This window comes from Mytilus californianus, unplaced genomic scaffold (genome assembly GCF_021869535.1).
Source record: "Mytilus californianus isolate M0D057914Y unplaced genomic scaffold, xbMytCali1.0.p SCAF_4, whole genome shotgun sequence".
NCBI lineage: Eukaryota > Metazoa > Mollusca > Bivalvia > Mytilida > Mytilidae > Mytilus > Mytilus californianus.
The window spans coordinates 27,417,457-27,444,801 of NW_026262690.1; the positions used below are offsets into that span (position 1 = coordinate 27,417,457).

General features: G+C 31.1%; 1 protein-coding gene across 1 annotated transcript; it reads right to left on the reverse strand.

Moving 5' to 3' along the window:
- Positions 1–510: 510 nt before the first annotated feature.
- LOC127737828 (glutathione reductase, mitochondrial-like) lies at positions 511–27,131 on the reverse strand. Its single transcript, XM_052248769.1, has 12 exons — positions 26,942–27,131; positions 24,083–24,198; positions 22,600–22,669; positions 21,241–21,376; positions 19,663–19,717; positions 18,742–18,841; positions 17,440–17,526; positions 15,604–15,741; positions 10,954–11,065; positions 4,783–4,914; positions 3,038–3,171; positions 511–2,003 (listed from the first exon to the last, which is right to left on the reverse strand). Exons 1-12 carry the CDS (start codon positions 27,101–27,103, stop codon positions 1,854–1,856), a joined length of 1,392 nt encoding a protein of 463 aa, XP_052104729.1. The 5' UTR covers positions 27,104–27,131; the 3' UTR covers positions 511–1,853.
- Between the last annotated feature and the right edge of the window lie 214 nt (positions 27,132–27,345).

The window sequence follows — 27,345 nt, forward strand, 5'->3', positions numbered from 1 at the left end:
TACACTTCCAGAGCACCTGAGATCACCCCCGGTTTTTGGTGGGGTTTGTGTTGCTCAGTATTTTGTTTTCTATGTTGTGTTTTGTATACTGTTGTTTGTCTTTTGGTCTATTTCTTTTTTTTTTGCCATGACATTGTCAGTTTATTTTTGACTTTTTTGGTTGATTTTTGTGCAATCTTTCTGTGAAGTTCCCAGGATGTGTTGAAAACAGTAAGAGGGTTGATAACATAAAATTAATACCATTGGGTTGAGGTATGAAGGGACAATATTTGCTGGTATGCTGGATAGGGGCAGAAATTTGGTCTTGCAAAAGTCCACCTTTAAACAATTCAAAAGTTGTTACAATAGTTCTTTAACAAGTAGCAAGGGCGACACTCTCACTACCAGGGACATTGAATTTACTGTCTTCCTTCCGACAAGATGCAGAACAGTAAAGTTATTTACACATCATGACAAACAATCCTACAAAGTATTAAAGTGTTCTGGCTAAGAGTGAAGCAGGAGTTCACAATGTGTCATAGTTTTACTAAAAATATGGTGAAAGATACAAAGAGATTATTCAAAACTCATATGTCTAGAAAAACTGACAACGCCATGGCAAAAGACAAAAGAGGGTGAAAAAAAAACACTACTTCCTCCAAAACAGATTACAATTTACAATAGCCAAAATCAAGTAACTCCCAAAAGAATCATAAAATTAAACTGACAGTTCATTATGGGTAAGATGGATAGAAAATTAAGACAACTACTATGTTCAACAAAGCGTGTGCAGTAGGGACAATAAAATGATAAGCACAGTACATTTATGGTCATTATCAAGGAATTACAAAAATAGAATAAACAGAATACAACAGAAACACTTTCACCGAAGATTTAAAATTAGTGCAACTGTAAGGTAAAATGAGCTATTCCATTATCAAATATATAACATAAATCATTTTTATTCTTGTACAAAAAACTGCATGCTACTGTTCTACAATTCTAATGTTTAAATGTCAATCATTTTTGGACCATTTGTAATTGAATTAAGTCTGCCTTTTTCAGACCTATAACTATCATGGGGTTTGTCATATGGTGCTCAATTGAAAGGAAAACATTTACATCATAGATATCTAAAAAATAAGATTCCAATGTTATAAGAAAATTATTTATTTTCAACCTATTGTTGCACCATCATATATTCAATTGTTGTTTAATTATTTAATACTTCCTTTGTGTGAATATGCCATTCTGTATACCTTTTGTTCATACATGTTGTGCTAGTCTATTTGTTACAATAAAGAAAATTCATTATAAAAAAAAAAATTATGTTGTAATTAACAGCAAACTAACAATATTTTAAAAGAAAAGTATGCTTAAGTTTTCATTCAAAATTTCTATGTTAGAGCATGACATCAAAAATCAGTCATTTAGGGTTAAATAAAAAATAAACACCTAGTTACATTTAAAATATACAAATAGCATGTAATGGATATTAAGTTGCACATTTTATTTTGCATGACATTCACACAGGAATGTATGAATGTTGCTAACTAAGAGAAACAATGGTAAAAGCCAAATAACAATTTCTCTGATGTTGGTCCCAGGGTTTAATTAAATTATATGAATCAATAACAAAAAATTTGGTGTAGGAAAATCTGAGGTAGTTTATAAAATCCCTAAAGCAGAGATAACATGTACATTAATACTACTGATTTATGGTGTTTGTATAAATATGGCATCTAATATCATATTGGGCGAAGGAATTATTTCTGATAAACACAAATATAAATATCAATATAATATAAAAAACATCTAACAAAAAATATATTCCGAATAAGATTACTGATTTTAAATGTGTATAAAAAAATGAATTATCTCATGGTGACAAGTTCTTCCGAGGATGTCGGATGGATTGCTACAGTTGCATCAAATTGAGCCTTTGTGGCACCCATCTTGACAGCTACAGAGAACCCCTGTAACATCTCATCAACACCTTGTCCTACCATGTGTAGTCCAATCACCTGAAAAATTTACATTAATTGACATGTATTGGCAAAAAGGGGACAAACATTAATTCTTGACACAAAGAACCTGCACACACTTTACATAATGAAAAGCAAAGTAACAACAACACTTTCACCTGAGTCTTTAGTTTTCTGTTAAGTGTTTTTAGACTGTTGTTGTTTTCTGTGTAGTGTTGTGTAGACTGTTGTTGTTTTCTGTGTAGTTAGTGTTGTGTAGACTGTTGTTGTTTTCTGTGTAGTGTTGTGTAGACTGTTGTTGTTTTCTGTGTAGTGTTGTGTAGACTGTTGTTGTTTTCTGTGTAGTGTTGTGTAGACTGTTGTTGTTTTCTGTGTAGTGTTGTGTAGACTGTTGTTGTTTTCTGTGTAGTGTTGTGTAGACTGTTGTTGTTTTCTGTGTAGTGTTGTGTAGACTGTTGTTGTTTTCTGTGTAGTGTTGTGTAGACTGTTGTTGTTTTCTGTGTAGTGTTGTGTAGACTGTTGTTGTTTTCCATGTAGTGTTTTGTAGACTTTTGTTTGTCTTTTCACCTTTTTTTGTTTTTGCCTTTGTACTATCAGTTGTTCTTAGACTAATTATTTTTATTGTCATCTCTAATGAGTGAACGGTAATGTGTTTAAAAATTATGATTAAAGTGACACTTTGGTGTCTGCTTTGTGTTTCTTATTCTAGGAATGTGGATTTCTTTGAGAATGTAAAGACAAACCATTATAGACTTGTTAGAAAACGACAGGATAAACACAATAATTTTATAGTTTGAAAACAAAGAAAACATTTAAACTTGCTATGAACTTAGCTCAGCAAGTCTTCCTGTTTCTTAAGCTTGTACAAGTAAATTTTATATCTTTAGACATTGCAAAGAAAAGGGAAATGACTATTCAAATAAAATATTAATATGGAGTATGTAGTATTGTATTTAATATGTTGTTTAATGAAAAAGAGTGGTGTCAATTTTGGTTTATTTCATCATGACATTTTTTTTATGTTTGAAGAGTTGGATGCTAGAATGAGTAGTAAAGATAAAAGATTAACTTACCTTTTCATCAGGTAACAAACAAATCAACTTCATATGACACTTTTCTTTCCTTGTTGTTACAGAAAAATACATAGGTGTAAACTCGGATTTGTAGGCTTTGATCTTTTCTTTGCCATACTTTTCTTCTGCTTCAGCTTTAAAATATGAAAGAAGTAAGTTTCTTATTTAGGTACATCTAAAATTTCAGAAGTTCAATAATTCTTTACAATTTACCAGTAATAAATACAATAATATTGTGGTTGTATTATTTTACTTTAATCATCAATGAATATTTAAACAGTACAAAAAATTAAATCAAAACTTCACCCAAATGTCTTGAATTACCTTGCCTTTCGAATGCAATGATTATCAAGGCCTCAACATAGTAGGGAATAATCCCTTCACAATTCTACTTTTATTTGATTGACTGCTTATTGTATAATGGTATAAGGTTATATAAGCCTCTGCAGTTGTAAATACATAGGAGTCCTTCCAAATGTCAAGTACTTGGGCCAAGCATGTTTGGTGAAAATTGGATATGTAGGGTACATATTCATGAGCAGCAATTCAATGACACATACAATCAAAAGACACCTTAAGGTCAACATTTGGTCATCATCAAAAGACAATAAGACTAAACAATATGTTAAACAATAAAACAACTACAAGTCTACAAAGATGTGAATACATTTAACAGAGAATATCAAAGATCTGCAATCAACACCAATTTCCCTAATGAAAAAAACAAACTTCAAGATATAAGTTAAGACAAGGAGAAACATTGTTCCTGATTGGGAACAGGCTAATACACATTTGGTGTGGAAAAAATTCCTTGAATATGCTATAGCCATTACTAACATTTAAGTTATGACAAAATCTCTTTGGAAAAGGCAATTCTGACCAATGTACCTAAACATTTATAAATCTGTCTCAAAGGTACTACAATCAAAAATAGATTGCATGATAATTTCCAAAAACTAGTTAAATTTCCCAATTTCTTAATTTTGTTTAGAATATTTCAAAAAAATACAGTTAAATTACACAAAATAAAACCATTATAGTCACACATTGTGATAAGTAAGACATAAAAAACATTCAAAAAGATATATTGTACATCCATTTTCAAACAGTTACTTTACACAAAATTGGGATTTATGTAAAGGATTCCAAAGGACTTCTGAACAAAACTTTTTTTTCTGACAATTCTTCCTTATGACAATACTTTTATTGATCTTGCAAATTAATTAAAACATCAAGCTATAGCTTATATTTTCATTTTTGAAAAGAATTCATTCAGACAAAAAGTTATAACAAATTTCGAACAAAGTTATATTTGTACATGATTCTAATTTTCTTAGTTTTCAGCTTCGTCATATTTCCAAGACCAAATATGTGTTTTCTAGGAAAATTCAAAATTGACAATTGGTGGTAAGTGATAAAAATAGCTCACACTGTTCCTTTGGATGAGGCAAGCTGATGAACAATACAATGAAACTTGTTTAGTTTACCTTGAGTAAGACCCAATGTAGCACTAGGTGGATATGAAAATATAACTGTAGGTATATCATTGTAGTCTAACTATAGTTTAGGTTACCTAGAGTAAGACCCAATGTGGCACTAGGTGGTTATGAAAATATAACTGTAGGTATATCATTGCAGTCTAACTATAGTTTAGTTTACCTAGAGTAAGACCCAACGTGGCACTAGGTGGATATGAAAATATAACTGTAGGTATATCATTGTAGTCTAACTATAGTTTAGTTTACCTTGAGTAAGACCCAATGTGGCACTAGGTGGATGTGAAAATATAACTGTAGGTATATTATTGTAGTCTAACTTCAGATCTGGTTTGTTGTCAAACAGTCGGTGAGCTAATTTTCTACCTGCTGCTATAGCAACTGAAAAATACAATAACATTCTTACAAGTAAGCAGCTATTTGATTGAAAATGAAGTGGGGTCACCTAAATTGGTATTTTTATGTTTTTTCGTAAATATTATACATTTTCTAGTATTCTTTTGAAATAAATTTTAACAGCATATGCTCCTTATGACCCCAGTAACCTCCACCCTTTTTTTATTAATGACATTTTTAAGTAAAGGAAGTGTATTATTTTAAAACTGTAATCAAGCTTCATCACAGTGCAACAGTATATTGCAGAGCACCTTATAAATCATATGTTGGAAAATGACAGAGAGTTCCTGTGGTAGTGAACAATCTCTGTAATATATACTGGTTTGGTAGTAAAAATAAATCAAAATGACTTTTCTATTCTGGTGTAGGAATACAAATGTATCATCAATAAACTGCTTCGCTGAGCGCAGCTGGATACGCCCGCAGAGGTCCAACCCTGAACAGTTGGGGCAAAAATGGACACAATATTCAAGTTTGATACAGGTCTGAATTTGGATTGTAATTAAATATTTGACATATTATAGGTTTCTGAATAAATGTAGTCAAAGAACTTGAAATTGGTTATATGAATTGAATTTATTAAAGATTTCTTGCTGTTGTGCAATACACTGTGCTGTTGCGCAATACTTAGTAAATCTGTTGTCTGACTATAAACAAATAAAGTCCAATTAATTCTCAATGTCATACTAGAAATTTATGAAAATCAAAAGGAGCTTACATCAATAGATATAAACAATTCACCAAAGTTTCATGAGAATTGCTGACAGCATTTTTGAGTTATTGTCCGAAAAATGGAAAATCCCCCCTATTTTAATGAATAAAACCCCATAACTCAGAAATGTTAAATGTAAAATTTATAAAATTCTAAAGGGAGCTTACATCAATAGATATAAACAATTCACCAAAGTTTCATAAAAACTGCTGAAAGCATTTTTGAGTTTTTGTCCGAAAAATGGAAAATCCCCCTTTTTTATGAATAAAACCCTGTAACTCGGAAACGTCAAATCTAAAATTTATAAAAATTGAAAGGGAGCTCATGTCAATAGATATCAACAATTCACAGCAATTTCTTGCAAGTTGGTGAAAGCATTCTTGAGTAATTGTCAGAAAACTGGAAAATCCCCCTTTTTTTAATGAATAAAACCCAATAAATCGGAAACTAAAAATCTGAAATTTATAAAAAACGAAAGGGAGCTCACGTCAGTAGATATCAACAATTCACCAAAGTTTCGTAAAAACTGCTGAAAGCATTTTTGAGTTTTTGTCCGAAAAATGGAAAATCCCCCTTTTTTATGAAAAAAACCCTGTAACTCGGAAATGTCAAATCTAAAATTTATAAAAATTGAAAGTGAGCTCATGTCAAAAGATATAAACAATTCACCATAATTTCTTGCAAGTTGGTGAAAGCATTCTTGAGTAATTGTCCGAAAACTAGAAAAATCCCCCTTTTTTTAATGAATAAAACCCAATAAATCGGAAACTAAAAATCTGAAATTTATAAAAAACGAAAGGGAGCTCACGTCAATAGATATAAACAATTCACCAAAGTTTCATAAAAACTGCTGAAAGCATTTTTGAGTTTTTGTCCGAAAAATGGAAAATCCCCCTTTTTTATGAATAAAACCCTGTAACTCGGAAATGTCAAATCTAAAATTTATAAAAATTGAAAGGGAGCTCATGTCAAAAGATATAAACAATTCACCGTAATTTCTTGCAAGTTGGTGAAAGCATTCTTGAGTAATTGTCCGAAAACTAGAAAAATCCCCCTTTTTTTAATGAATAAAACCCAATAAATCAGAAACTAAAAATCTGAAATTTATAAAAAACGAAAGGGAGCTCACGTCAATAGATATAAACAATTCAGCAAATTTTCATAAAAACTGCTGAAAGCATTTTTGAGTTTTTGTCCGAAAAATGGAAAATCCCCCTTTTTTATGAATAAAACCCTGTAACTCGGAAATGTCAAATCTAAAATTTATAAAAATTGAAAGGGAGCTCATGTCAAAAGATATAAACAATTCACCGTAATTTCTTGCAAGTTGGTGAAAGCATTCTTGAGTAATTGTCCGAAAACTAGAAAAATCCCCCTTTTTTTAATGAATAAAACCCAATAAATCGGATACTAAAAATCTGAAATTTATAAAAAACGAAAGGGAGCTCACGTCAATAGATATAAACAATTCACCAAAGTTTTATGCAAATTGGTTAAAGCGTTTTTGAGTTAATGTTGATGACAGACGTACAGACGGACGGACGAACAACGGTATACCATAATACGTCCTGTAAACGGGCGTATAAAAATGAAAAAAGTTTTGAATTGAGATATCTTCTCTCTATATCTCAATATCACTTAGAATGAAGTGATTACTATAAACAAACTAATTTTTGGAATAAAATTTTATTCAGCATTTAAACCTTTCTTGCCTATTTTACCATGATTTGATTTCAGGATTTCCTTACTTTGTGAATATATAAAAGCAGATCCTATTTGGAATATCTGTGATGATTCATAATTGCGATATTTTTCAAAATAAATAAATTGATCTTGAAAATTAGTTGTTTTACAGTGCGTCATTGCAAACAAAGTTTATGTTCAGGAAACATATTCTATCCAAAAAAAGGGATAGACAAAATCTGACTCACCACTGTCTTAAATTACATGTGCTACTTGTATTTAGATCCCTATTGGGATTTTGTTTAAATTCAATAGAAAAAAATCTACCGTAGGAAACTTTTTTCAGGCTTCCTTGATATCCTAGCATCTTATTATACATCTGTAATAGAAATGGCTGTTTAAAGTTTTACCTCTGTCAGAGTAGGAAATGAACCTCCCATGAAATTAATACTGAGTAAATCAAATCAGTAAATCTGAAGAGAAAAACTGTTATTATTAATAGGAAGACTTTACAGCTAATATCTACCTGCTTACCTGGTATAAGGAAAACTTTATAAGTAAAATGCTGTACCTATATTGGATGGACAGACACACCAACCTGACAACATAATGCCCCTCTATTATCGTAGGAGGGCCATAACACATATCCTACTTGCTTACCTGGTCTTAGGATTAATTAACAACTAACATCTACTAACTGCTTACCTGGTATTAGGAAAACTTTATAACTAACATACTGTACCTATATTGGATGGACAGACACACCAACCTGACAACATAATGCCCCTCTATTATCAAAGGAGGGCCATAAAACATATCCTACTTGCTTACCTGGTGTTGGGATGACTAAACAACTAACATCCTCCACTTTCTTACATATTGTTAAGAAAACCTTTACAACAAACAACTCTGACTTGTTTACCTAGTTTTTGGATAACTTCAACAAACAACTCCTACTTGTTTACCTAGTTTTTGGACAACTACAACAAACAACTCCTACTTGTTTACATAGTTTTTGGATAACTTCAACAAACAACTCCTACTTGTTTACCTAGTTTTTGGATGACTACAACAAACAACTTCTACTTGTTTACCCAGTTTTTGAATAACTTCAACAAACAACTCCTACTTGTTTACCTAGTTTTTAGATGACTACATCAAACAACTCCTACTTCTTTACCTAGTTTTTGGATAACTACAACAAACAACTCCTACTTGTTTACCTAGTTTTTGGATGACTACAACAAACAACTCCTACTTGTTTACCTAGTTTTTAGATAACTACAACAAACAAGTCCTACTTGTTTACCTAGTTTTTGGACAACTTCAACAAACAACTCCTACTTGTTTACCTAGTTTTTGGATGATTACAACAAACAACTCCTATTTGTTTACCTAGTTTTTGGACAACTTCAACAAACAACTCCTACTAGCTTACCTAGTTTTTTGGATAACTACAACATACAACTCCTACATGCTTACCTAGTTTTTGGATGATTACAGAAACAACTCCTATTTGTTTACCTAGTTTTTGGACAACTTCAACAAACAACTCCTACTTGTTTACCTAGTTTTTGGATGATTACAACAAACAACTCCTACTTGTTTACCTAGTTTTTGGACAACTTCAACAAACAACTCCTACTTGTTTACCTAGTTTTTAGATAACTACAACAAACAACTCCTACTTGTTTACCTAGTTTTTGGACAACTTCAACAAACAACTCCTACTTGTTTACCTAGTTTTTAGATAACTACAACAAACAACTCCTACTTGTTTACCTAGTTTTTGGACAACTTCAACAAACAACTCCTACTTGTTTACCTAGTTTTTAGATAACTACAACAAACAACTCCTACTTGCTTACCTAGTTTTTGGATAACTTCAACAAACAACTCCTACTTGTTTACCTAGGTTTTGGATGACTACAACAAACAACTCCTACTTGCTTACCTAGTTTTTGGATAACTACAACAAACAACTCCTACTTGCTTACCTAGTTTTTGGATAACTTCAACAAACAACTCCTACTTGTTTATCTAGTTTTTGGATGACTACAACAAACAACTCCTACTTGCTTACCTAGTTTTTGGATAACTACAACAAACAACTCCTACTTGTTTACCTAGTTTTTAGATAACTTCAACAAACAACTCCTACTTGTTTACCTAGTTTTTGGATAACTTCAACAAACAACTCCTACTTGTTTACCTAGTTTTTGGACAACTTCAACAAACAACTCCTACTTGCTTACCTAGTTTTTAGATGACTACAACAAACAACTCCTACTTGTTTACCTAGTTTTTGGACAACTTCAACAAACAACTCCTACTTGTTTACCTAGTTTTTAGATAACTACAACAAACAACTCCTACTTGCTTACCTAGTTTTTGGATAACTTCAACAAACAACTCCTACTTGTTTACCTAGTTTTTGGACAACTTCAACAAACAACTCCTACTTGTTTACCTAGGTTTTGGATGACTACAACAAACAACTCCTACTAGCTTACCTAGTTTTTTGGATAACTACAACATACAACTCCTACATGCTTACCTAGTTTTTGGATGATTACAACAAACAACTCCTATTTGTTTACCTAGTTTTTGGACAACTTCAACAAACAACTCCTACTTGTTTACCTAGTTTTTAGATAACTACAACAAACAACTCCTACTTGTTTACCTAGTTTTTGGACAACTTCAACAAACAACTCCTACTTGTTTACCTAGTTTTTAGATAACTACAACAAACAACTCCTACTTGCTTACCTAGTTTTTGGATAACTTCAACAAACAACTCCTACTTGTTTACCTAGGTTTTGGATGACTACAACAAACAACTCCTACTTGCTTACCTAGTTTTTGGATAACTACAACAAACAACTCCTACTTGCTTACCTAGTTTTTGGATAACTTCAACAAACAACTCCTACTTGTTTATCTAGTTTTTGGATGACTACAACAAACAACTCCTACTTGCTTACCTAGTTTTTGGATAACTACAACAAACAACTCCTACTTGTTTACCTAGTTTTTAGATAACTTCAACAAACAACTCCTACTTGTTTACCTAGTTTTTGGATAACTTCAACAAACAACTCCTACTTGTTTACCTAGTTTTTGGACAACTTCAACAAACAACTCCTACTTGCTTACCTAGTTTTTAGATGACTACAACAAACAACTCCTACTTGTTTACCTAGTTTTTGGACAACTTCAACAAACAACTCCTACTTGTTTACCTAGTTTTTAGATAACTACAACAAACAACTCCTACTTGCTTACCTAGTTTTTGGATAACTTCAACAAACAACTCCTACTTGTTTACCTAGTTTTTGAATAACTACAACAAACAACTCCTACTTGCTTACCTAGTTTTTGGATAACTTCAACATACAACTCCTACTTGTTTACCCAGTTTTTGGATAACTTCAACAAACAACTCCTACTTGTTTACCTAGTTTTTAGATGACTACAACAAACAACGCCTACTTGATTACCTAGTTTTTAGATAACTACAACAAACAACTCCTACTTGCTTACCTGGTTTTTGGTTACCACAATAATCATAACCTACATGCTTACCTGGTGTTCTTGAAGTTTACCACATATATCTAACAGCTTACCTGGTGTAAGTAAGGCTTTACCGCATACATCTCCAAGAGCATATATCTTACTCCCTGTAGTATTCTGAAACTCATCTACCACAATATGGCCTTTGTTATCCATTTTTATTCCCTAGAATGATTTCAAAATAAATGTGGATAGTGTCCACATGTGGACACAGATGATGCCTCCACTTGCATATCATATAGTTATAAAGGGACATAACTGAAGAACGGTAAAAGTGACGCTGATCTGAGTTTTGTGGTAATAAGCATTGTTTGTAAGTCTCATAACATTTGGTTGAGGCTAACTTAAGTAGAGAGCAGAAACTAAAAATTCAGCAATTTTTCTATTTGTAAACACGCATAACACTAGAATGGTTGTGTATAAGTTTTATAACATTTGGTTGAGACAAACTAAAGTTAGAGAACGGAAACAAAAAATTCAGCAATTTATATGTTTATAAATGGATATAACTCAAGAATGGTAAAAGTGTCGCCACCAAATTTTGTACTTAATCTGTATTATGTAGTAATAAGCATCATGTATAAGTTTCATAACATTTGGTAAGGCAAACTAAAATTAGAAAACGGAAACAAAAAATTTGTACTTGATCTTAGTTTTGTGGTAATGAATATTGTGTATAGGTTTCATAATTTTTGGTTGGGGCAAACTTAAGTTACAGAATGGAAACTAAAAATTTTGCAATCTTTCAATTTATAAAGGGGCATAACTCAATAATGGTTTAAGTGACACTACCAAAATTCAACTTGATCTGTGTTTTATCGGTGGAAGTCAAAATTAAACATTGCATTGTATAAAGCATTGATTGTAGTTGATTCAACTATAATCATGGACAAAGGAAGATAACTCCAATTTTAAAAATTACTTGATATTTCGAAGAAAATAAAATTTTGCAATTTTTCCATTTATAAAGGGGCATAACTCTAGAACAGTTAAAAATGCACCACCAAAATTCAAACTTGATCTCTGTTTTGAGGTAATTAGCATTGTGTATAAGTTTCATAACATTTGGTTGAGGCAAACTTAAGTTAGAGAACGGAAACTAATAATTTAGCAATTTTTCCATTTATAAAGGGCATAACTCTAGAACGGTTAAAGTGACGCCACCAAAATTCATACTTGATCTGTGTTTTGTGGTAATTAGCATTGTGTATAAGTTTCTTACATTTGGTTGAGGCAAACTTAAGTTAGAGAACGGAAACTAATAATTTTGCAATTTTTCCATTTATAAAGGGGCATAACTCTAGAATGGTTAAAGTGATGCCACCAAAATTCAATCTTGATCTGTGTTTTGTGGTAATAAGCATTGTGTATAAGTTTCATAAAATTTGGTTGAGGCAAACTTAAGTTAGAGAATGGAAACCAATTTTTGGACGTACGGACGTACCTACAGACATACAAGGGTAAAACTTAATGCCCCCACCGCTAACATTGCACCTTATTTCAGAACAGGAAAATAAAGAAACCATCTACTCACATCAAATGTTTCATAAAAATATTTATCATAGATGTATTTGAACTACATGTACTGTCCTGTTTTATTCAGTGTATAAAAGCAAAATCTTCTAAAAGAAAAGTGTGCTGTCAATACATGTACTGAATTAGTGAATAGATGTTGATTAATAAAAATTCTCTTCAAGTAAAAGAATATAGAAAAAAAATCATGTCCAAATTGGAGTAAATTTACAAAACCTATTTACTCATTCTTTCCCCATTACAATTCATAAACTTTAAGCACCACAATTGAAAAATTATAGAAAAGATTTTATTTTCATAAACAGTTCATAGGAAAGAAATATCAAAATTGGACTAAAAATGTAAAAGCTAAAATTCTGGAAGTTGACCAAAATTGAGTCCTTGTACCAAGGGTATAAAATCTAGTGACTTCTTCTGGATAAATATATAGAGATTTAATAAAAAAATCCATAGATTCGCTTAATAAAAATCTGGAAAATAATTGTAGTGGCATTTGTTTTTGGCAAGGAAAATTGTGTTAAGTTTTGAAGGATTAGTCAAACCAAGTAAATAATTATTCTAAAAAAACATTGTGTCTATGATGATGACGAGGACATCAATATTACATGACTGCATAAATTTGCATAAATTTGCAGTCCTTTTAATAAATCTCAAGGATATTTAAAATTAGTCATATATGCAATCCTTTCAAGTGTTAAAATATTCTTTTTTCTAAATGTATATTTCATGAGTTATTTTAGGCATACATTAATTACCATAAGTATTGATATTTTGGTAAACATTATTTAAATAATAACAAATAAAACATTTTAGAAGTGAAAAAGATATTCTATGACAACAAAACGACAAAATGAATGAATATAACAGAAACATGTCGTGTAAATCTGTAAAATATATCCCATAAAACAAAAATAATTGACATTAAAATGTCTCAGCTATTGCAACATTTGTATTATTTTACATAGCAATGAATTCGAAACTGAGGTAAAGGTAGAATGGAAATGTTAGGTGCACATATTTATGCACATTTGTTGAATTCACAAACAAATTTTTTCAACCTATCATGTATGATTTATGAGATTCAGACCTAATCATTAAACTTAAATTGGACCATTGGAGCGTGAGATTGAGGTCAAGGCAATATGACACATGTCAGTCTGAAATATACTCCTCACAAACAATTCACATACCAAATTTTGTTTACCTAACATGTATAGTTTCTGAAAAATAGATACCTAAACCTGAAAACTCAACCGACCACTGAGGCATAAAAATGAAGTCAATGCCATATGAGACATGTCAGACTGGCACTTACTTCTCAAATTTACAATTACTGATCATGAGGACTAAATAAAATCCTGAAAACTGAACCTGAGCATGAAAATGAGGTCAAGGTTATATAATATATGTAAGAAGAATGTGGTGCTTCTTTAAACTCACTTTTAAGAATAATTTAATTTGAACAGGATTTTCAACTAGACCTCTGACATCAGAAACTGGATATTTAAGTATTTATATTATAACTCTTATTTCTAACTTTTTTTAAACTATCTACCCTTTCTTCCCTTCTTTCTAATGTTCTGATGGTTGTTTATGCTGCTTGTGGGTGTTTTTTTAATCAATGAAGGTAAACTATACTGTCTTTCTGTACTTAATTTCACATCACTCAGTAAGACTACGCACTTTGCAAAAGATCACATAGATCTCTATTTGCTTTATACCATTAATTGTTTGATATTTCAGGATTTATATTTAACAGGTTTAAAATGTCACTAAAAGAGTAAAAACAAATTCTGAATTAACAGTTGAAGTTTAAATCTAAAATATAATTTATAATAGAATGTTTTTTAGGATTAATTTCTATCTAAACCATTGTCGTGACATCAGCCTATTCATTTACCGTGGATTCTTTTTCTAGAATCAGCTCTTCCTAAATCTGTCTATTAAATGGACTCACCAAATTATATTCAATTGTTTCCTTTGTGTGCTTAATTTCATTAAGTTTGAATTGGCTTATTTACTGATTTCTGTTCACTGATGGAATTAATTTAAAAACTTACCTTTAATTTTTGTGATTTTTATATGCCTTCACTGGGAATCGAACCCCTCCTTGAAATCTGTTATGTGTGACTGACATCAAGAAACCTCTCGGCTACCAATGGGTTGCTATATAAATGTCTATTTTATATATTTAGATGAACATATGATACACATCGGTACAACAGACACATAGGGCTTGTACCTTTATGAATACATAATAGACAATCGTATAGTATATGTTGGTAGCCGAGAGGTTTACAAGGTTAAGATCATTGAGTTAAGGTAGAGACTTGTCGGTTTAGGTTCGAATCCCCGTATTCCCTTTTATTTGTTGTCTCTATTCTTTAATTTTTTCGTTTTTCCTTTTTTAATGTTAATGTGGATATTTTTGTAATAAAAGTGGGTTTTCCCATTTATTTTTGAATTATTATTGGCTATTTCATATATTTGAAAAGAAAATGATTACATTCAATTTTTTTCATTTTTGTTTTATAAATACAGTATGCTTTCATCTGTTGTACTACATATCTTTACAAATGTTTCTTTGCAAATCCCTAATGATGTGCCTAGAAATTGGCTTCTTGCTAGAAATTTCGGTGCATACTTATCATATATACTTAGAAATAAGTTCGAATATGTCTTATTTTGTAAATTACGGATGATATTCAGATGCCTGATAATTTAAAGACAGACATGTAATGTTATATTTGTATTTCTCTAACCAATTAATTGTGAACTTAGATTTATTAATGCATTGTTCAACATGACAACGTGGTTATTTAAATTCACTTACAATACCTTCTAATTAAGAAAAGCCTTTAATTTTGAAAAGACATTAACACAATAGTTTAAGTTAGAGATACAATGGATAAGGGTTGATACATGAAAAACAAACCATTCCCCCTCCGGGCTCATGGTTTCTTTTTCAAGAATCAACGCTTATTCATTGTATCTATAATACAGAATTGTGAAACATTTATGGTACAAATATTCAACATGTTCTTTGGTCATTGCTTTTCCTTGCAAATGAAATTAAATAAAATTCATTCAATTATTAGATGAAGAAGCCTAATAAGAAGTTCTTCCAGTAATTTTATAATCTCTTTCAATAAAATCAAACAAATACTTACTAATTTTTCTAAGCCTATATTTTCTGATAGTGGAACTCTTCCAACTGCCCACAACAAACAGTCCACATCTGTCATTTTGTCTCCTGTATTTAGTTCAAGGTCAAGTAATCCATTTTCCCTTTTTGTCACAGATTTAACCTAAAAGAATGTATTTCATAAATATCATGTATATAAGAGTTTAAAACTAATTTCTAAATTGATCCCAAAGTGGGTCATCAGGTGCAAAAAGCGTCGTTTTTGATGATTTTTCGTCCTATTTCTTGACCCCAAAGACCGAGGGATGCTGATATAGGTATCCAGCTGTTGTCTGCATGTAGAGTGGAACCCAGTTAACACATTAACCCCAACAGTTCTTAGGTTGGAGTGAAACTGATCTGGGAACACCAGTCTAAAGAAGGTCATTTGGACAAAAAATACGGAATTTCACGATTTTTTCCAATTTTGGATTTCAACTAGACCTGAAACCGGAAGTAGTCGTTTCCTCTGCGTATTTCAATAATAATTATGATCAGTAGATATATGCCTACGGGTTTACACTATTTTTGAAAGTTTTAGGCCTCTGAACTTCCTGTGTAAGACACAGAAGGGAAGCCCACCCCTCCAGAAAAACCAGTTTTATCCGATTTCAATTTTCCAAGTTCGTATTTGAGCTCAAAATGCAACTTAAACATGAGAAACATGAAAATAGATAGCCTCAGGTTGAGGGAACATGCATCAATTTCGAAATAAGTATCATAAAGTTGACCTCTAAAAGTATGGAGAGCCATTGGAGCCAAATAATGGTGGTTTGGGTCATCCCGTCATATGACGGGCTCAGCATGGTAAGGGTTAACAGTAAAATCATAGATTATAATGTTATTTTTTTTTAATTTGGACAAACAGAGAAAACTGACAAAAACAAGCACTGTCTATTAAGTGTAAAATTCTAGTAAAATGCATAAATGATATACTGCATAGGCGGATCCAGGGGGGGGGGGCCTGGGGGGCCCGGACCTCCCCCTTTCGTGGGAAAAACTTGGTTGGTTATATAGGGAATCACTGGAGCGGGCCCCCCCCTTAGGTCAGTGAGCGCCCCCCCCCCCTTATGAAAAGTTCTGGATCTGCCACTGATACTAGTTCAAAGTTGGCCTTCGTTTTAAAGTCACTTTTAAAAGTTGAAAATTCTTTTATGAAGTATTTTGGATTCATTTCTATTCATGTGATATCAATTTTTGGGAATTCTTCATTATATGTTAACCACAAATTAACATATTAAGAGCAGTGTACATTATCTATACACTTGTATTCAGACTTTGCTAAAACCAGGAAAATCAAGTATCCATGAAAATATAGTTTTTCCTCAATCCATGAAATTGAATGAAGTAAAGCTACTAATATTGGAATATAGTACAACATGATATCATATCAACAGTTTAAATATGTTGTGCTTGATGTTAGTAACTTCTATCATTCTTTGATACAGTATAAAAAGTGTTTATTATTATTTGTTATTATCTATGTATACTGTTATATAAGGATTACATGCTTTTCCCGTACTTATTTTCATTGTGTGTTCTTTTGTGTATCTTTTGATAGTCTACGATAGATTAAAAAAGGGCTAAAGTTGAGATCCCAAAATACTAGTTTATATATATCCCTGATCAGTGTTTGTCTTATGTCATATATTAATGTTTTATATAGTTTGAAGAATTTGGAGATGATGACTTAATGTGGTAGCTTCTATTTATTTATTCATAAATTTTATTTACTGTCAAAGATTTTAACTTTCACATTCTTGGTAATGAATGAAAATTTATTTAAATTTTCACATGTTTGTGGTTGGAAAGTTAAACCTACCTGTGTCCTTCTCATAACCTTGACACCTCCTTGTTCCATATTTACAGTAACATTTGTACTAATTGTAGGATCAAATGTTCTCAGCACCTACAGTTGAGAAAAAAAACACATGCAAGATCATATTTTTCAAAGATTTAAAAAAAAACATCTGAATTCTAAAATTTTCTTTATTAGCTAACTTTTTCCATTTTTTTAATAATTATATTAGTGATTATGCTGAAGGAACTGCAGAAATATAAAGGTAGAAACTTTAATAACACTCTTAAGATGCCTACCACCAAGTTTTGGTTTAATCTGGCCAAATGATCTCAGCAGAAAAATGTTCATCTTTTGGCTAGTTGAATTAAAAACTTGAAATTGTAGGGGTTGACCTCAATTGGTTCTCTTACAGCTTGGATACCGTTAATACCATTAGATACTATTAATATTGTACATTAAATTTGTAAATAATCTGTAGATAGAATACTTATGAAAACTACATTTAAAATTTAAGAAATAGATCTGGAACTTTAAAACTAAGGACAGCATACAAATAAAGGGATGTGGCAGGTTGCCAATGAGACATCAATCCAACAGATACCAAATTTAAATGAAGTTGAAGTAAGCAACTATAGGTCAAAACTGTTTTTCTGTCCTATTTGAAATAAATCGATTTGGGCAGAAAAAATCCAAATCTGCATTATTTTGGTGAAAAGTATTTGCAATATAATTTTTGGTTGAAAATAAAACTAAATGCTTCATGATGCCTGAATCATGCACCAAGCAAATCCATTTCTTCATTGCTCAAGAGAAGATAACTTGTGGAAGACTTTTCACACATCATTACCCGAAAAATTGGTCAATACTAACAAGTTCACAAGAAGACAATGTAAATATGATTTGCCAAGGGTTTCAATAGAAACTATGTGCAATGATTTTCACCTGATCATAATTTAATGAGATTTGTTTGTAGAGGGTATTTCAATCATCTATCCCTTTAGGCTATGGTTTCAAAACATCTTGCTTTCTAGTTTCAGAGGAGAAGATTTTTGCCAATTAAAATGAAGTAATGTCTCTGGTGGCCACGTGAAAGTAAAATGTCTACCATGAAGTTAAGAAGGAAAATAAAGAACCTGAAAAACTTCTTAAAAAATGGTTTGTTTACTACAAGTAAATGAGAATTGTTTGAAGGATCTACAAATAAATCAGGAATTAATTTTCAATAACTCTCGGTATTAAATTATTATTTTCCAGTTATTTGCAAATCATTTTACAATAAATTTGTCTTCATTTAAAGGAAAAAATTCCATAAAAGAAATATACCTCATCAAACCTGATAAGTATTGATGTGTCTGATCCCAGTGAATTAAAAATCCCTGCTAATTCAACTGCAATATACCCTGCTCCAACAACTACCACCTTCCTGTCAAAGACAACTACACAGTCAAATATTATAATGACAAATTCTCTTACTTTTAGGTTATTTCCTTTTTTTATTTTTGCTCTGACCATGTATATAGCATAAGCATGTGGCAGGTAAAACTTTAAGAAATCAACCCTACACTTTTTTTTTATCTCAAAAATATTTTTAACCTTGAAAATAGACCAGAAAGAGGATATAAAAACTAAAGGTCTTTGTACTTCTGTTCCATTAAACTCACGTTTTTGTGTTCTGTTGTTTGTTTGTCTTGCTGGTGTTGTTTGTTTGTTTGTGTTGCTGTTGTTGTTTTGGTTTGTCTCAATCAATGAAGTTAACTAAAGTCAGGAACCTATTTAGTGGATGTCTTTATATGTCATATTTTAATTGTTTTTCGGTACTTGGTGAATTTAGTAAAATGAAGTACCATTGACGCATACTCTACATCTCCTTTCATAAATATTTATTCTTATATTCATCAAAAGTTCATTAAATGACAAATATCAATATTAACTGTGAATCATAAAGTCAAATAATGTCAATCATTCTAATTTTAAAATATTTAAAGTTCAAATTGACTTTAAAGAAAACAATTAATATTTCTGGTGATAATGTCATTGTTGACAATCCAAATAAACATGCTATCTTGCTAAACAGAATCAAAGTAAAACATGCATGGACATGATATAAAAAATTGTCCAATTCATTTTCAATTCATAATTTCAATAGTTTTATGATATTGAGCAAACAACAAACAGCCAATCAAAAGTTTGTATAGCTTTTTTACATCACCTTCATAGCAGACATGAAGAGTATCATTTACTTACTTTGGTAAAGTTTCTAACTCAAAGAAACCATCACTTGTAATGCCATGCTCTGCTCCTGAAGCAAGAAATGTATTAAAGAAAAATAAGTTTTAACACTCAATCATTTCATAAACAGATTATATTCCAGTATCAACAACCATTATCAAAGGAATGCTTGGTTTTCACTTTCCATGAGTGTTAAAATGAAAAAAACATTTCTTTGCAACATTTTTAAAATGATTACTAGTAATCTGTTATACATTCTTAAACATATTTCTTAGTACAAATCAAATCAAATCAAACAAATTTTTTTTTGGTGTAAATTCCAATACATGAATGACATCAGCTGACATTTACAAAAAAAACAAATATAAAAATAAACAAAAAACAAAAACAAACATACAGAGACATATTTTGTCAATGATAAGAGACAAATGTTTTAGTCCTACATTGTGGCGAAGTGTTATTCATACTATATTAACAAGTCAGTACAATAAGCTTTAACAATACAACAATTCTTAAGATTATTTTTGCTTAAAATGAATGTTTGTATCAAACATATCATTAACTCCAGCAACACATAGGAAAAATATCAGTGTCATTATTTTTCATAATTTTTTTTACTGAAACTTAACTTTTCTTGTTCAGACATATTAATAAAAGATGGAACTACATCACTTAAATTACAAAAGAGTATATTTCTGTTAAATGCTAAAGCTTTACATTTAGTGAGTAAATGGAATTCATCTTCAATTCCATCCCTGCAAAGTGAACACATTCCTATTCTCTGCTGTAAAGACATTCTGGTATATTTGCAAACTTCTATGTGTATTTTGCTATTGGAAGGGGGTCTGGAAGGCACTTTATAAAATTTGAAGGATGGTGGTTATTTAAGACAGATAGCCTAACAGTTTTGACTGAAAATGCAGTCAAAGTAATTGCAAAATCAATATGTATAACATTTCAAATTACATGTAACTATAAGTTTATAGTCAATGTCTAAATAGACATGAATCTACAGATTACCATATATGTTCCTTTACTTTAATCAATTGCCACAGACAGAAAATAAAACAAATTCTAGTATTTCAAGTGCTTTGAACTCTCCCCTGTGTAATAATTTAAATTTTCAATGAGAAAAAAATCTGCATTTATTGATATTTTGTATTGTTGTATGTAAAAGAGTCTTTGATGAACATTTGATGATGGAAACTGAAAATAAGCAAATGTCAAATTTTTCTGAACAAAGTTTTCGAATGCATGAAAAGTAAAAAAAGAATATAAATAAAAGAAAATACATTTCTTTTGAATGTTTTTTTATTCAGTATGTTAGCATTTGATCATTACAAAAATATATTATTAAAGGTTGAAACAAACTGTATATGACCTTTAAGGTGATACATTTGTATTCACTATAGCATGCTGGAATAGTTACATTTAGTCAATACTTCAACTTAAACTATTAGTTATTTCAAATATTTGTTAGAATTAACAGAATCTCTATAAATGTTACCAAAAATACAGGGAAAATTGGATAGCAAGTTTAATACCTGCAATTTTCAATATGACCAATATTATTCATCAGAAGCTATCAGTTACCTGGGATATTTGTTGGGACGATAGGTTTTCCACCCGTAGCTATCAGTATGTGCTCTGCTGAGAATTTCTGCTCTCCAACCTGTACACATCTATCCTCGGTCAATATAGCATGACCTTCTATTTTTTCAACTTTAGACTAAAAATAAAATACATACAACTCTGAATTTTCCTATAAGGAAAGATGACTGATAATATACATGATATACCTGAGGATCAATGAACATTTAAATACTTTTTTATAGATTGAATTTTATTATTTACTTAAGAAACTAGATCTAATCTATACACTATAGGACACTGGGAGTATATTATAATTTCAAATTCTGAATATATGTTGATGTTGCTCAATCACATTTTTCTATGCACTGTTTGTGGATTCATAACTGTTTTGCCATGGTGTTGTCTGTCTTTAACTTTTGAGTTTTCATTTCCTCTATGCATCTTCTCTCCTCTTCTATAAAAGGAGGTGGTTCAATAAAGCACCAATAGGAACCTATATCTGTATAAAATTTCATGCTAGGATTCAACAGCCATTTTAACAATGTATCATAGTAACCATGGTAACAGCTATGACTAGATAAGAAATCATAGGTCTTTTTATTTCAATTTTAGTGTCCTTCTAAGACGTCAAAATTAACATAAATTTCAGTGTTCCACTCAATTAAAATAAAATAGATCAATTTCCATTGGCTTTTTGTACCAGAACACACAGTTAATGTGTCAATATACATTTTTATTTAAACATTATGTTTGTTATAACAAATAACCAAATCTGAATAAAATACAAATCCTGTGTCCACGCTTTCAAGGATCTGAAAACAACATTCAATTTTACTTTCTGTTTTGGTAATTTTGAATCAACCAATGAAACAATTGACCAAAAGTTTTTGAAGGCGTGTATATACGACAAAATCAGAGGATCCTGAAAGATCTTAAAAACAGAAAGTAGAATGGAGCATTGTCATGGTGACCAAAGCTTGAACACAGGAGCTGTATTTCAGTCAGATTAAACAAATAAGCTATCTGACTGAATATTTATCAAACCCTGCCCTCTACCTTTTCTTGGCATAAATTGGTTGAAATAAAAAATAATTTCGGTCAACTTTCACAAAAATTTCTGTTCTTGGCCTGTTTGGGATGTAAATGTTATAGCTGTATAGAAAAAGATTGATAAAATTCATTCTGTATCAATTTCTCACATGTTTATACATCAATTTGAAACAATTTTAATCTTGAAAAAATATACTGAATATTGGGGGCCCTTAAGGTTTTCCATAACCATCTCCTTATTTTATGTTCTATAAACATGATAAATGGATATAATACAAATACCTTGTCATACATTATAAAAATATATACCTTTTCAAGATTAGTTTCATAAATCCCATTCAGTCTCTTGATGTAGGCATCTCTTGTTGCTTTTATTTTACTGCAAGTATACATATGTAACTTCATAGTATTAAAATGAAAAAAAAATAAAAGTGATATCTACCTGGTAATAAAAAAATAAGATGACTCTGCAAAAGACAAAAATATACATACCAACATGTATTTGGTTTGAAATGTATACATATATTATATTGTTGGGGGGTCAAACCACTTTCTGTTCTTTGTATAGACTAAATAGACAGGAGATTATTTAATTCTTGCTTTTCTCTCTCTGAAAACTTGTTAATGAGCTAATACATTACAATATCTATTTTTTTCTCATAACACATGTGATGTACAACCAATAAATTATTGAAGGCATGATTGTGGGGTACACACAAAATGTTCATCAGATGTCATTCTATCCTGTCAGCACAAAAATATTGATGTAAAGATGTTGAGGTCTGTCAAATAATTTGCAGAGGTAATACTGAAGCTTGTTTTCAGCTTTACCAAGAAAAAATATAAAAATAAGGAGATGTGGTATGATTGCCAATGAGACAACTATCCATCAGAGTTCAAATGACGGAGATAAAAACAAGTATAGGTCGCTGTAATGAGAAAAACCCATATTGTATAGTCAGCTATAAAAGGCCCCAACATGAAAAATGTGAAACAATTCAAACAAGAAAGTTGAAAACCATGAAAACCAAACTTATCAGCCTAATAAAAATAATAAAATAGACTACACATGGAATAACATTGATATTGTAAAGTTATGATCAATTCCTATGTAAACTGTAGTGACTTTTATTTAGACAAACTTTCAGGACAAATCGATAGACATAAGAAAACTATAGTAGAGTAAATTTATAACAATTTTAAAAGTAACATTTTAAACAATTTTCAGTATTTCGATTATTTCATGTTGAAGATAAAAGAATTTGCATGCTTAGTTTTATTAGTAAACAACAGATGTTGATTTTAGTGTCTTTAGTAGAAGTAGTTCAGAAAAGTAGTTTATTTCACATGTTATTGACCACTACTTGAGACATTAAAGATTCTTAGAAAAATATGTTCTGTCTAATTCAGTATTTCTATTTGGTAATTAAAAGGTCAAAGGTTTGATACTTAAGATAAATTTAGAATATAAAGTAATAGGCTAAAGGGTCAGTTAAATTAATTATAGAGTTATGTCTTAGAGTTTTAAGTCACTTTGAGAATTGTATTTGTCATAGAAACATCTATTTCTGGAATTATATGTATTATCATGATTATTGTAAACCTTTATCATATGAACTATTATGGATGCCTGTTTAACGTTTAATAAACAATTAGTTATATAATGGAGTACCTTTTATATGTGAGCTAGTGAACCAAGACAGTACCCCCGTTTCTCAAACACTTCTTATAGGAGTAAACCCCGCTCCTACAAAACCAATGTGTATGAGGGAAACACAATTTTGTTACTTACGCCCAATTAAATCCTTTATATTCCACATCAAATCCGTAATCTTTATGGTCATGAATAAACTCTGCATGCATTGCTGTATTAAACATAACTTTCTTTGGTACACATCCTACATTTACCTGGATAAAAATAAACATGAAATACATGTAGAAATACAAGAAATCTACAATAGGTATCATGTTTTTGTCAACAACAAACACCAAGCACATGCAAAGGAACAGTGTTCAAGGAACTGTAGAGTCAGTAGTATTTATATAAACATCTTGACAGTCCTTATTTCTGATGTCAAATGAAAACCATGGTACATGTAGTATGCAAGTATGACAATACCCTGTCACATGTTTGTGTGCTTGTCCAAATTTGGGAAACTCATCAGCACGATCAGTAATAGTCTTTTTGTTATACTGTAAAAGCAGAAATTTTCGTGGAGGATTTAATTTCGTTTATTTCGTGGAAAGAATATATCCACGAAATTAAAACAACCACGAAAATTTAACCTACATATAATATCACTTCCATTTAATGGAAACCACGAAATTAAATCCCCATGAAATTTTATATAGAGACAAAACCACGAAATTTTAACCCCACGAAAATTAATGTTTCTACAGTATATCATAATGGTTTGGGTTTTTTTTTGTTATTTGGAGAATTTGGTTTTGATGGTAGATTTTGATGCATGTAGTCTCTTAGCTGAATTTATTCACATTTTTTTTTTTGCTTTTGACAATTCAAAGCTTGATTGACATTTTGGAAAGACACCTGTCTTTTGTTGCTGAAAAAATATTTAACTCTTGTGTGGAAATGTGAATACATGGTTGAAGCTACATGTACAAATGTAAATGTTATCTATAATGGTTTGTTCAGGCCATGTTAACTAAATTGAACTACATATATGAAAGGTGTGGTGTCATATTCATGTTTTGACCATGTTGACAAATGGTTGTATGCATGCTTTGTAGATTTTCCTGAATTTCTTGACAAAGGTATTCATAAATGATGATGCAGGATATACTAACTACAAACTTACAATTTTATTTGTCATTGGACTCATTTCTATCCCCCCGTCACACTTCCCCCACATCCAGAGTCATTAATATACTATAATGATATCTTCAACACTTCCCTGGCTAGGTAATTCTTCTAACCGTGGATTTTTATTGTTGGGCGCTAAATGTAACAGGAGAGCATGAAGCTTCTCACAAAATCACTTTTTCTCCTCTGGGACTCAAACCTGGGACCTCTGTGTTACAAGGCAGCGCATTAACTGATTGTGCTAAAGAAGTGTCACACTTGCATAAAAAGTCTTTAAAAAGGCAATGCCATTTTCCAACAAAAAACATTATTATCCAAAGCTATGCGATATACATGTATAGTGAGATAACGAATGCTAGTCAATTCGTTCCAAGTCTGATTCGTTCCGAGCCAATTCATCCCAGATTTGGTCAATTCATATTAAGCTAATGGTCAATTCGTTCCAACTGATTTATATAAATAAGAGGATGTGGTATGATTGCCAATGAAACAACTCTCCACAAGAGACTTAATGACTAAATGACATAGAAATTAACAACAATAGGTCACCGTACGGCCTTCAACATGAACAAAACCCACACCGCATAGTCAGCTATAAAAGGCCCTGACATGACAAATGTAAAAGAATTCAAACGAGAAAACTAACGTCCTGATTTATGTACTAAATAATGAATGAAAAACAAATAGAATATACAGCAACAAAAGACAACCACTGAATTACAGGCTCCTGACTTCTTTATTTGAAGTGACTTTTTTTGGTTTCGTACAAGGAAACTGAGTAAAATTTTGTATTGTATTTACAATGTTCAATATTTACATGGACAATCCCCAATCCAACACCAGGGAGTGTTAGGACACCCGGCAGAGTCTGTTATTATGGTGGAGGAAGCCGAAGTACTCGGAGAGAACCACCCTTCTGATGTACTGATATTTTTAGCACCCCGAGTGAGAATCCAACTCGGGACCTTCAGTACTGTAGCCATCGGTCTTAACCACTAGACCACGAACTCACATCGCATTTATGACCCAAGCTTCGACCCAAGCTGAGTACAGGCTCATCAGAGTACGGGTTTATTCTTTTGATGAATGCATAAAAAACTTGTATGCACATAGTCTTAAAATACAATAAGCAATTATAATAAAATAATGATTGCTTTAAAAATAAAATTAGTATTTTATTTATATTAAATTGTCATGAAATAAATACTATAACTGTCTATATATCATTCCCAATATAAACCATAGAAATAAATTTTAATTAAATATTTATATACATTTTATATAAATTTTATATACATACATACATGACATACAACATGTGCAACATTATAAATAAAAGTATTTAGGTTGTTTTAATAGATTATATGATAAAACACTGCAGGGCTGCCAAGTCTCACGCATTTAGCGTGAGACTCACGCATTTTCATGCTTATTTGGCGGCATTTTCCTTTGATCTATTGTTTTTTCTCTTTGATCTTTACGATTTTTGCCAAATCTCATGCATTTGCATTATTAAAAGATGGCAGAACTGACACTGTTCTTTAAAAAGTTGGAATGAATTGACCAAGCAACTTGGGACGAATTGGTTGGTAAGAATCGGAGTTAGAAGGAATCATCCAGATACCCAGATAACGCAAGATTCTTATCTTTCCTACTATAAAAATATTTGTCTAAAGTAAGCAGGAAAATGTACATGTTAATTTACTGCTTCTTTACAGTCATCTGAATTTCCAACAAAACATATAAAATTGGGGAAATATGTTATTTTTTCCACAATTTTCAGTGTGTATTGGTAGAAATTCTGGCCACTGTTTCGTGTAAACTTACACATGTGCCACCCCATCGTGCCTCTTCAACAATGGCAGCTTTAACACCGAATTCAGCAGCGCGTCTGGCACAAGCTAAGCCACCAGAACCACCTCCAATCACAATAAAATCAAATGCTTTCGCGATAGGCGGCATTTGGAAAAGTTTCAATGAAAATCTCATTTAACAATTAAAGTTCCAGATATTAACCCGGAAGTACTTCAAGGATCAAGAATCTCAAGAAAAATATTTTTTACAACTTAAGCTATTAACAACGTACTGACTTATGAACTAGGTTATATCTTTGACTAATAAGGGACTTGTACATCTAGTAGTTATCAGCAATAATTTGACGTTTCTGTGACCTGGAGCTAATAGAGACGAAATTGTTTATCTTTTTTATTATATATAAGACTAAGTTAATA